This window comes from Gorilla gorilla, chromosome X (genome assembly GCF_029281585.2).
Source record: "Gorilla gorilla gorilla isolate KB3781 chromosome X, NHGRI_mGorGor1-v2.1_pri, whole genome shotgun sequence".
Classification (NCBI taxonomy): Eukaryota; Metazoa; Chordata; class Mammalia; order Primates; family Hominidae; genus Gorilla; species Gorilla gorilla.
The window spans coordinates 108,916,417-108,929,815 of NC_073247.2; the positions used below are offsets into that span (position 1 = coordinate 108,916,417).

Below are 13,399 nucleotides of genomic sequence, written 5' to 3' on the forward strand. Positions count from 1 at the left end.
TATATTTCCTTTCCAGTGTTAGCCATGTGCATTTTATTGTAAACTATAATGTACTTGTACAATTTGATGTCCTAAAAAACTAGGTGGGTTTTTGTTGTTTTGAATTGTGTTATTTTTTTTTAAAAAAAATTGTTTTTGTCTCCATTTATGTTATGACTCCAAAGAGTCCATAAAATACATACGAATTTCCTTTCCTTTGGGAAGATGTACCTGCAATTTTTTCTAAGCACTTAATGTTTCCACAATTTTAGGATTTAGGTAGTTAGTGAACTTCTAAGGAAAAAGAAAATGTTAATTTCCTTTTTATTTGGAATATCCGGCATACTCTTAAAAACGATGCACTTTGTAAACACATCACACAGTAATCCCAGGTAAAGACCTCTCTTTAGGAATGTGAGTTTCCCATTGATTCCTCTACAGCTGCTATCATTACTTAAGAAAAATTGCCCTTGAGGTTTGTGTTGCTTTTTGTTCTTTCAGCTTGTCCTTGAGTTGTGTCATTTCTACCTTAAAGTACTTAAAAGTGTTTAGTGGATCAGCATGATAATGTAAAATTTTAAATATTTTTCCTATGTGGGATAAAGTAATCCCCGAAATTTTGAAAGAAATCATTGTGACCTCTTGAACTATCAACATTATGCCTCCTGTGGCTGTTTGGTTGTTTGGAACCTTGAGACTAATATTTCTTCTAAGTTGTTTACATCATTGAGATGCAAATGGTTGTTAAAAACCTGTAGAACAAAACAGATCCAGTGTGGGCCTGATTTATTAAATGCTATGTTTTTCTTTCTTAGTCACTAAAACAATAAGGATTAATTTACTCTGTTACCTAAATATCCTGTACAGCCTTTTCATAAACCTGTTTGTGAAAAATACTCATTTATTCTAAACAGAGTAATCCTTAAAGCTAAAAACTCCAAATCAGTATGAACATCAGTGGACAAACCCATCATCTAAGGATTATAGAATTATAACATCCAATAGAATGAGAAAACTTGATACTTTATGCTGTATTTATGCTTTGTTTCTAAGTAAATCCTTGATTTTATCTGCAGCTTAGTCTAGTACGAGAATTATATTGCAGCACTAGATTTTCTTTTTTTGTGTGTCCTATGCTTTAAAGATTTTTACCATTCTAACTGTGGCATCTCTTTTGTTGTGTGTCTGAAAAGGAAATACAATATGTAAGCAAATAAAATTTTTCATATTATCAGGATTGTATGGTGAGATTTTTTTTAATAACTCAGTATAAGCACAACCTTGAGAATTCTTTTCTGATGGTCCATGCAAGTAGAGGAGGATAAAATGTGCTTGCTTCTTTACATTAATTTACATCAACAATGGCTAGAAATAAATATAATCTCACAAATGAATCTAACTTTTAAGAACATATTTTTGTAATAAAGCAAAGAACAGAATGATGATAAAATAAGCACACAATAACTTGGGCTATTATCAATACTTAAATGAATGTTCTTCTCATGAAAAGAATAGTTCATTTTGCCACAATAATTTAGACATCTTTGAAAATACAGATTAAGGTTTAATTTGGCACTTTTATTGGTCATCTTACTTGCTTTTAAAATATGGAGCTCCTTTTAAAATCTAGAGCACCGCTACTAGACCACATTAAGAACCTACCCCAAAGTTTTAAAAACATTTTAAATGGGTTATAATAAATTCATTCATTTCACTTGTTTAAAAAAGTATTTACTAAAAAATTACTAAAAAATGTGTTGTTGTTTTCTTCCAGATCAGAGATACTAAATCAGCGGATCAAAAAACAACCCTTTTGCATTTTATTGCCGACATTTGTGAGGAAAAATATCGAGATATCCTAAAATTTCCTGAAGAACTGGAACACGTAGAAAGTGCAAGCAAAGGTAATTGATTTATAACTACTTTGAGATTATTTCTTGCCTATATGGTTTAAATGGAACGATTAAAGAATCTGTAAACATTATTCATAAAAGTATTTTTTGTTTGTTTACTGATAAAAGAAAAGCAGGAAAATAGTTTCCATTAGCTTATATTTGACAGCATACTGCATTTTAGTAACCTATTTTGTCTTACATCATTTTTTTTTACCACTGCTACGTTATTAAAGCTTTCATTTCTCTGATCAGATAATATGTTTGTACTTTCATTTGATAAACATTTAAGTGGATATTGTTTGCAAAGGAACCATACTATAGGGCTCTTGGTTATATGACAATGATTGTGAGAGTTTTTGATTGAGTGTGGTTAAAATATAGTAAATGAGAAAAATGTGTGTATATATACATACACACAAATGTGTTATAAAATAAGGATGCATGTGAGAAATGCTGCAGGAAAAGATAATGTCCTGTAGCTGAGATGAGGAGGAAAGTACTCTTGAATGGGTAGATAAGAGAAGGCTTCATGGAAGAGGTCAAAGGTGAAATATGAGGTTAGGGTTTTACAGACATGGAAAAGAGGTTTGCTTTCCAGAGAGAAAACAACATGAGCAAGGCAAAGTGGCAGAATGTTTTAGGACAAGAGAAGGGAATGGTTGACTCTGAGGCTGGAGCAGTAAGGTAGGTATCTCTGAGACTTCAGTGTCAGGCTAAGGAGTCTAGTCTTGATGTGGTAAGCAGTACAGCATCATTGAAGGGATAGAATAGACAAGCCATGGCTCCTGTGAGGAACAGGATGTTTGAAACAAAAATGTCTCTGAGATTTTAATTCAGGGTAATTAGCTTTGTCAGTAAGTATTATCTACTTTTGCAAGAGGTTGAAAAGTGAAAGAAAAGAAGATTAAGGAAACATTTGCTGAAGGTGAGATTATGTGCGTGAAGAAGTGCATTTTCCCTCTTAGATAAGAGAAGTACACCATAAATCTTATGCTTGAAATTACACTGAAGTAATTTCATTCTGTAACTCTAAGGACTTTTGGTAAGGACTTCATATATGTTTCTCAAGTTTGTTACAAACCATATAAACCTGTTAGTTTCCTTTTAAGTTAAAAATAGTGAATCTATAAAACCCAGAATATTCTTTGAATAACATTGTGCAGTGGTCATCTCAGCCAGTTGGGTATTGTCAATCAAATCCTCAACATATTTCTTTAATTTTACCGAGTTTGTATCGTTTTGTGGTCCAAGGAGCAAACTAACACAAAAAGACAAACTATGATTATATTGTATTATTTATTTTCTTTCATTGTTTTCAAAAAATTGTGAAATATGATGGAAAATTACACAAATTACAACTATAATGGCAACTTTCTGGTAATAGCTCTTCTAAAGAATTTATCTTCGGATTTAAAAATACAGCTTTCTGACTAGAAGCATATTTACTAACATGTGGCTAATGTGAAATAATAACATTTTAAACATTTGTGTTGTAATTTGAAATGTATATATATATATATATAGCACAAAAAAGACCAGTTATTAAATTAGCTCATTTTGTTGCTATTAATACTTTTTGATTGCCTTCTACCAGAGTTTTTTTCTAAGTTTTCTTTGTTCAACATGTATAATCAATTTTTACAACATTTTGGAAAGAAGTATGTCAATAATATATCTATATATACACACACAGTGCCACACATGAAAATATATATATTTATATGTAATATATTTACTATACATAAATAAATATGTACCACACACTTATATCAATCAACAGGTATTTATATAAACCTCAATCAACAGTTATATATATGTTATATATAACCATAGGTATTTACATGTGATCCAGCAGTTCCACTACTAGGTATTTATCCAAAGAAAAAGAAATCAGCATATCAAAGGGATACCTGTACCCCATGTTTATTGCAACACTGTTCACAATAGGTAAGATATGAAATCAGCCTAGATGTCTATCAATGGATTAATGGATAAAGAAAATGTGGTGTATATACACAATGGAATACTATTCATCTGTAAAAAAGAAATAAATCTTCTCATTTGAAGTAACATGGATGGAACTGGAGGTAATTAAGTGAAATAAGCCAGGCACAGATAGACAGATATTGCATGTTTTTACTCATATGCAGGAGCTAAGAAGGTTGGTCTCGTAGAGATAGAGCGTAGATTGATGCTTACCACAGGCTGGGAAAGGTGAAGGGTAGGGGGATGAAGAGTGGTTGGTTACTGTGTACGAACATACAGTTAGGTGGAAGAAATAAGTTCTGGCCTGGTGCAATGGCTCACACCTGTAATTTCAGCTAGTTGGGAGGCTGAGGTGGGAGGAACACTTGAGGCCAGGAGTTTGAGACCAGCCTGGGCAGCATAGTGAGACCACCCCCATCAAAAAATTTTAAAAATTAGCCAGTTTCATGCTACTTGCAGGGGCTGAGGCAAGAGCATTCCTTGAGCCCAGGAGGCTACTGTGAGCTATGATCACACCACTGCACTCTAGCCTGGGCGACAGAGCAAGACCCTGTCTCTTAAAAAAAATTAAAGAAAGAAATAATACGTCCTAATGTTTGATAGCAGAATAGATTGACTGTGGGTAGGAATGATATATTGCATATTTCAAAATAGCTAGAAGAGAAGATTTGAAATATTCCCAACACAAAGAAATGATAAATGTTCAAGGTGGTAGATACCCTAAACACCCCAATTTAGTCATTACACATTCTATGCATGTAGCAGTATATCATATGTACCCCATAAGTATACAAATATTATGTATCAATAAAAAACTTAAGAATATATAGATATTTATATATGTGTATATAGCGTGTATATATATATATTTTATATAGTTATGTAGCGAGATATTCAATAATCTTGTACACTTTAGCCACTACTGCTACTGACAAAAGTAGATTGTAGAGCCCAGCCTTTTGAGTTAGACACTATAAATTTCTTTCTTTCTTTCTTTCTTTCTTTTTTGAGACGAAGTCTTGCTCTTTCACCCAGGCTGGAGTGCAGTGGCACAATCTTAGCTCACTGCAACATCTGCCTCCCGGGCTCAAGCAGTTCTCCTACCTCAGCCTCCCAAGTAGCTGGGATTACAGGCACACGCCACCATGCCCAGCTAATTTTTGTACTTTTTTAGTACAGACGGGGTTTTACCATGTTGGCCAGGCTGTTCTCAAACTCCTGACCTTGTGATCCACCCGCCTTGGCCTCCCAAAGTGCTGGGATTACAGGCGTGAGCCACCACGCCAGGCCTGACACTATAACTTTCTAATCCTAGCTCTACTACCTATTAGTTCTATAATTTGAGCTAATAATTTAAACTTCTAAGATTTTGTTTACTCATCTGTAAAATAAGAATAATAACAATGAGATTAAATTAGTTAACATAGGCATTGCATCCAGTAAAATGGTATAGTTTATAGTATATGCTTGACACATAGTAAGTATGCGGCTGTTGCTGAACTACTACTACTAGTAGTAGTAGCAGTAGTAGTAGTGGTAGTAGTAGTAGTATTGATATACCACTAAGGATATTATAGTTCTTTCTTTTGTCTTATTAGAAGGGAACAATCATAAAATATCTTATAGTTCCTCCAGTCTCAGTAAGTATGTATTATATTCAATTCTATTTGTTTGTTTCCTATTCCTGGGCTTTTGGTAAATCCTTTTATATATTTTTTTCTTTATTTTATTTTTCATTTTTATTTTTTGTATATCACCAACTTCCTTTTTCCAATCCATTTCAAGAGCGAAATCTCTCTGCTCTATTTTGATCATTCCTGATTTTGTGCATTCTTCCTGCCAGTGTATTCAAAAGACTGTTGCCAAAAATCCTCTTCTTATATCACTGTTTGGGCCATAGCAATCCCTACTCTCAAATTATTTTGACTAGTTATTTTTCTTTCCCTATGAAATTCAGACTGAGAATTCTCAACTCAAAAAGATCTTAAGCACATTCTGCCTGCTTGCATCCCTCTTTCATTTCCTCCTAGTTCTCATTTCAGTATACCCAGACATATAGTCTCCTGAGCCATTTTTATTCCTTTATAATAATCCTGTCTCTGTGTACGATTTCATGCTGCATCCCCTGGCTGGAAATTTCACCTGCCCTGTACTCTAAGACAACTGACTGTCATTTGCCAAATCTCTGTTCAGAATCTATTTCCTTTTTCTTCTTCCTTTTTTTTTTTTTTTTTTTTAACTAAAGCCTTAGGAGAAAATACTTTTTGTATTAGTCTGCAGGAAGAAACAAAGCATTGTAAAAGGTCAAGCCAATTACCTCTTATTTATATTTAAATACTTTTCCTTGGTATTTGAGTCTAACTTGTCTTGTTTACTTAATGTACATTTCAGCCCTGTTTGAATCACACTTTATCACATTCAGGACTGTGTATAACATAGCAAAAAACAAAAATAGGTCAACACTATATAATTCATTTTATTTGATGATGGACTATCTCCTTGTAAAATGATCCCCTTCTCTTCAAAAACAAAAACAAAAGATTGTCTTTTTTTTTTTAAACTGGAGTGATACAGATAAGAAAAAACTAATTCAGTTAATGAATTATATAGCTAATATTGAAAGATCAACTTGATTACTACCAATATCTTTTTCCATATTTTTGTGTTATTAGAACGCACATACCTACTTTGATAGAGTAAGATCTTTTCTGTGTGGTATAGCAAATACCAAATTTATTTTAGTTCAGTACTAAAATTCCAGGCATCAACATTACTGGCAAAGGGGAAAAAAATCACCTTGAAGTGAAAGGCAAACAAAAAGAAAGAAGTATGTGGGTTCCATGGAAAAAATCATATCATAATTACATTTATTCCTTGTAAAGCTAAGCTGCTAAAATTGTGTGCTTCTTGGAAAATGCAAAACTATGGTATAAACTTGGCATATTTTTCTAGACCTCTGTAGCTCAAAGATAGTGGGGAAAAACACATCATTTTTACATTAAAACAGATATGTATTATGGAGTAGAATTCAAAATCCACATTAATTTTTAAAATAAAACAGATGACTTCAAAGAAATTTCCCACTTGTAGCAGATCCCTACAGGAGTATTTTCAGTCTTCTCTTCCATTAGGGGTTCTTTGGTGGGAAAAGTTTATGAAGCATTGCCTGAAGAATTACAGAGCAGTTTTGTTTTGGGTTAAGTTTACTTGTTTATTTATTTAGTTTGTTATTCAGTTAGTTAGTGACTATTGCAGGGAAAAGGGAGGAAAGTAGGCAAGGTGAGGGAAGAGAGTATATCACTTCCTTTTAAACATTGTCATAGGCCATATGAAGTTCAGAAGCAAATTGTATAATGTAACTTTATTACCAGTAAAGTTAATAAAATAACATTGCTCTTGTCATTTTATTCTTGGTTAAATTATAAATCTGTGGGTCATTTCATTCAAGATTGGCATACCAATTAGTCTTTAGAGAAAGAAAATGGTTGTTACAGAGACTTTGATGCCTTTAAAACATTGAATTTTTTTTTTCTTTTGGTGAACCACAATTATTTTTTCCCCAATGATTAAAGTTTATATATATGTATGTATATGTACATATGTAAACTTATATCTAATAGATATATATTGTATAAAACATTGCTGGTTTACTAGACATATTTGATGTCTTTTTTTCCCCCTGTGGCTATCACTTTAATTTTCAGCTTTAAGGATTTTTTACTGTTTGATTTAAAACCACTCCTGTTTTATAGGTTGACTCCAGGTATTAAACCAAATGGTTAGTAAAGTTTAATTAAAGCTATTTTATTCAAAAGGGGGAAATTATATTAATGTATTTGAAGGCATTTATTTATCCTGAGGTTTGCATAAATCCAAAATGGGTTTCACTTCAGTTAAATTGGTGCCATCCTACAAGATAAAAGCTAGTTAAGTTTCCTCTGAACAGTGCTAACTTTTTTATGAATTAAATAAATTATTATAATTTTAACAATCAACTATACCTTTTGATATCTGCCATGTTTCCATGTCATGTTAGTTACCGATTAGCTGTTTATCCACTCTGACTTTTTCACGGGATTAATAACAATGGAAGTTCTGATTAAAGGCAATGTTATAGGGGAAAATCTATGGATTCATTCCATAGTAGTATTTCTTTTTTATATAAAAGAAAAAAGTAAAATAATAGCAAAGTTAAAAAGTTTGGGGGGAAGAAGAAAGACGAAACAATTCCAGAAACTCCACAGCTGGTTGAAGCTTTAGAGATTATCTAGTCCCTGCTAAAAGGGACCCAAGATGACATTTCATCCAAACTTATTTTACAGTTGAAGAAACTGAGATGCAGAATGATAAAGGACTTGCCCACGATCACATAGCTGGGCAGTAGAGTCCATGTACATTTGGAGACCTTGTTTAGAGTTATTACATATATTTCATCCACATTTTTACCTCCTTTGTGGTCGAAAATATGCAACAAAGACTCATGCTCACATACTGGAAAACATATAGAAAGTAGATGCTGACCAAATAAAAAACTTACTGGAAGTATAAATGCTACTTTCTCTGTAGTTGTCCATAATCTCTCTAGCTCCATTTTGACAGAATTAACCATTCCTTTCTCTGTGTCACAGCAGCCCTTTAGCGTTATTGGTAATAGAGCACATACCACATTTGCACTTTTTATTTAATTATTTGCTTCTATCTGTACCTCCTATTGAGTTTCTTAGTAACAAAGACTGTATTCTTTTTGTCCTTACAATCTCGGTGCTATCATAGCACCTCAGTCGGAGGGGTTCAATCTATGGCCATACCAACCTGAATGCACCTGATATTGGAAGCTAAACAGGGTCCTGCCTGGTCAGTTCTTGGAAGGGAGATAGAAGTGCTTAATAAATGCTTATTAAATTGAGTTAATTGCATATCATTTTAGTACAGCAGTCATATTTCAAAGTAAGACATTGTGGGAAGTTGACAAATAGAGAGTAACAGTCTGAAAATTAGTGTTCACTGTAAATTTGAGAGGAGAAACAAGGTAAATTAGAATAAGGAGGACGCCAGTATTTAACAATATTTCCCAGTCCACACTTTGCTTCTTCAAGGGAAATGGTGAAATTGGAAACAATTTGTTAATAATGGAAAGGACCTAAACTTATGGACGCCACCAAACCACAAAGGTTTATGGTGAACAGTAAGGACCAAGTCATAGGACCTAATGGGAGTGACTGTCTCAATGTAAAATGTAACTAACTGCTGAAACATCTATGTTTAATACCTGAAAAAAAAATTTCATATTGTCTACTATTAGTTTCATTGAAAAATCTTTGAGTTTTTTAGTAATCTATTAAAGAAAAATCTGTGGAACAAAATCCTGTTTTTAGAGTGTTTAACTTTTACTTATAGTGACTTATAGAACCTAAGATGCAAGAAAGTATTAAACTAAGGTTTCCTAACAGATTTAAACTTTGAGTTATAATCTAACTTTTTAGAAGCACAGAATGATAATACACCAGTGTGACAAAATGTTAGTAGAATTGACCTTACTTAAATCTTAGCAGCCTGAGTAAAACTGAGTATACATATTACTACATTATTTTAATAAAAATGTTAACTTGTTTGTTCAGCTTGGTTTGGATTTTTTTCATATATAGGATTTCAGGCCGGGCGCAGTGGCTCACGCCTGTAATCCCAGCACTTTGGGAGGCCGAGATGGGCGGATCACGAGGTCAGGAGATCGAGACCATCCTGGCTAACACGGTGAAACCCCATCTCTACTAAAAATACAAAAAAGTAGCCAGGCATGGTCGCGGGCACCTGTAGTCCCAGCTACTCGGGAGGCTGAGGCAGGAGAATGGCGTGAACCCAGGAGGTAGAGGCTGCAGTGAGCCGAGATCGCACCACTGCACTCCAGCCTGGGCCACAAAGCAAGACTCCATCTCAAAAAAAAAAAAAAAAAAAAGGATTTCAAGTAACTTAAACAATTTTTGCTGAACGAATTGTACTCTATCAATAGCAACACCATAAATATGTTATAAAATTTAGGGGAACATTGTTAAATGTTAGGGAATCAAATACGTATTTATCTACATAAATTTTCCAGTCTGTAAGACTTCTTTCTTCCTCACTCTCACGAAGTCAGTTCTAATTTTTCTAAACAAATGACTGTCTTTAAAATAAGAGAAAAAATAAGAGGTCTAAAACAGTCAGAGAAATTTTTTTTATTATTATTTTTATTTTTGGTAAGAACACTTAACATGAGATCTACCCTCTTAAATTTTTAAGTGTATAATACATTATTATTGACTATAGCTACAGTGTTGTACAGCAGATCTCTAGAGCTTATTCATTAGTTAAGGAAGATAAATAAGCTCAGGAAAATGTATTTTTAATGTGAAATGTCAAAAGGACTTAGGAAAGAAAGTCATGTTTTCTTCTTGCTGTTCAGTAATCTAGTCATTACCAAACAATGTTATCAATGCATAACATATAAACATTTCATAATTCGTTTTCATTTCTAGAGGAAACTAGTGAGTAAAAACATTAATATCTTCAGGTAGCAGTGAAAGGAAGCAGAGATCATGGCCGTTTGGATTTGAGTGAATTCTTTCAACACAAATCAATGATTTTATAGACATATATAGGTTTTTGTCAGGGTTCCTTAGCTTTTGCATCTCAAAATCTATTTTTGCTAGGGAACTGTATAATAGCTCATCTGTCTTACCCTCCTTGTCTCAGAGCCCAGGCTTCTGTGCCTTTTCCAATCTGAAAAGCCTCCTCCTTGTCTCTGTCCTTTTGAGCCTCATGTATCTTTTTAAAGGCCCACTTTAAATTCCACCACTCTATAAAAAGCTTCTCCAACTATTCTACCTTTCAATGGCTTCTCAGTGTCCTCCATAATACTTTGAACCTTTTAGCTGATCCTGTACTCTCTTGCACTACAGTATAAAGGTTTCTGTATTTATGGCTGCATACTGGCATGATGCTTTCTCAGTTATGTATGATATCATTAGTCTGCTTTTTCAGGACAAAATCTGTGTCACAGTGTTACAGACAAAATCTATAACACAGTGTCGGCATAGTAAATTCAGCTCAGTGAGTGCTTATTAAACATTAACGTAATCCTTGTTGCTTTCTTTATTCAACCCTACAGTGAAATTTTCTGGGTGCTTGGAGTAACTAAAATATATTTGCAGATATTTAATTTCAACTTCTTACACATTAAACAAGTAGAAAACCATGTCTTCAAAAACATATTCTTTAAAAGTGATTGTTTAGGGCAAAAGTAGCCTATGATTTTAGAATTCATTATAATAGTTATTCTTAGGGTGGGTTCATGATTGGAATGGAATATGTAAGGGCTTCTGGGGTGTTGGTCATGTTCTGTTTCTTAATCTTGATGCTAGTTACATGGGTGTGTTTAGTTTCTGCAGATTGATTCAGGTGGCCACTTATATGCATTTTTCTTAATGTATGTTTTACTTCAACCAAGCGTTTTTAAAAGCCAGTCATTCAGATTTTTAATATGTGTAATATGAATAGTGAGGATGGTACTACATTTTAATTCAGAAGGTCCTCTTGCTTTTACCCATGCTTAGTTATAGTGATCACATGCATTGTATAAGTGTAAATAGGCAGCTGCTGTCAGAGTTAATCTGATGTTATTCTAAATAATTATTGTTAGGAAGTTGTATGTCTCCTAAAGATTTTATCCAAACACCTTTTTTTTTTTTAGTCTAAGAGTGAATAGGTGTACTTTATTTTAAAAAAAAGAAGAAAGAAAAAGAGCCACCAACCACATTATGTACCACGTGAAGATCATGGTAATCTATATCATACTTGTCAATATTATGCTGTCTTATATGTCATTGAATCCTTGGCACATATTGACCTAAAATATTCACCAATAACCTGTCGCTGCTGTCATTTTTATTATTTTATCTTTGCTTCAATGTCAGTAAAAAGAATATATAGGAATATTAGTCAGCTTTAGCTCATTGTGGATTTAAGCTTGTTAGTTAAAAAGTGAATATTCATATATCAAATGTTCTAATTTGATTGACTCCTGAAGTAAAACACAGGGACATACTTGATACAAGAGGTTGAAGTACTGATACTGAGTAGTATTGTCAAGGGGGGAGATGTGAGAGTAAGGGAAGAAGGAAGAAAGACAAATGAAGAAAGAACTAGCTTTCTGCTGCCACAGCAGAATCATAAGAAAAGCTGGATCATGCCCTGAATGGAGACTCCCTTGTACTACTATGGAAATAGGTGGAATCCAGGAATCAACTTGGTTACCATTATTGTAGTTTTCATCACCACCAGTCCCTCTGATATATTCATCAATAAGGATGAGCCTGCTTAAGAGATGTAGGGCTTAGGGATTGGGGAGGTTACCAAACAGTATCAGAGCTACCTGAGCAACACCCCACATTTTCTACTTTTTACACGTTTTGAGTGTGGCTTGAACACAACCAAGTCATGGGCAGTACCATTGCTGTTGTGATTTCTTGAAATTAACTGGCATCTTTTGCTGGAATTTGGATTCTACAAGTTGATGAGACAAATTTAGCAAATATGACATTTCCTTGTGCCAAAGTTATATGACTCAAACTCCTCAACAGTATTTTCATGTAAAACGATCAGAGGGGAGGTGGCAGTCGTAGCCAGTTTTGCATTGCCATAATAAAATACCACAGATTAGGTAATTTCTAAAGAAAAAAAATTTATTTCTTACAGTTCTGGAGGCTGGGAAGTCCAATATCAAGGTGCTAGTACCTAGCAAGTGCCTTCTTGCTCTGTCATCCCATGGCGGAAGGGTGGAGGGGTAGAAGGGTCAATGAGCATGGATGAGAGAGAAACAAGAGAGAGTACAACTCGCTTTTATAACAAATCTAATCCTGTGATAACAAATCCACTCCTGTGATAACCATATTAATCCATTTTTGAGGGCAGAGCCCTCATGACATAATCACCTCTTAAAGGCCCTATTTCTCAACACCTCCAGGGTAGGGATTAATTTTCCAACTCTTGAACTTTGGGGGACACATTCAAACAACAGCACTGGCATTTTAAGTTTAAGATTCACTGAAGTAGTAAGGAGAAAACCCTGACTTCTACTGGAAACTAGTAGCTCTGTGGCAAAAGATTCTGGTATAGTCATATCTGAAAGACGTATTCACTGGAAATAATATGTCCAGGGATGAGAATCAGGACACACACATTTGAGTTCCAGCTTTGTTACCAGCTACTTGTTTGGACATAGTTTGGCCATATAACCTCTCAGTGCCTATTTCCTCATTTGTACAAAAATTTTCTTAATTTGAAAAATAGCAATGGTAATATCTAGGCTACTTATCCCTCAAGGTGGTTATGCAAGTAAAATTAGATATTCAATATGAAAATGCCATATGAAAAAGGTGTTACATATAAATAATTATTATTCAAGCTAGTATGAGGATATTAATTCCAGTTGATTTTGATTAGATTTTGTTTATTCAGTCCAGTTTAAAAAATGAAGGTCAGACCAGGCGCTGTGGCTCACACCT

At 33.9% G+C, this 13,399-nt stretch overlaps 1 protein-coding gene across 6 annotated transcripts in view; it reads left to right on the forward strand.

Annotated features, from left to right (window-relative positions):
• Nucleotides 1-13,399, forward strand: part of DIAPH2 (diaphanous related formin 2) — a 914,723-nt gene that overhangs the window by 454,154 nt on the left and 447,170 nt on the right. For all 6 annotated transcript variants that reach the window (XM_063703105.1, XM_063703103.1, XM_063703104.1 and 3 more), the window contains one exon: nucleotides 1,754-1,883. In XM_063703105.1, the coding sequence (XP_063559175.1) occupies nucleotides 1,754-1,883 (130 nt within the window). The remainder of the gene's footprint in view (nucleotides 1-1,753; nucleotides 1,884-13,399) is intronic.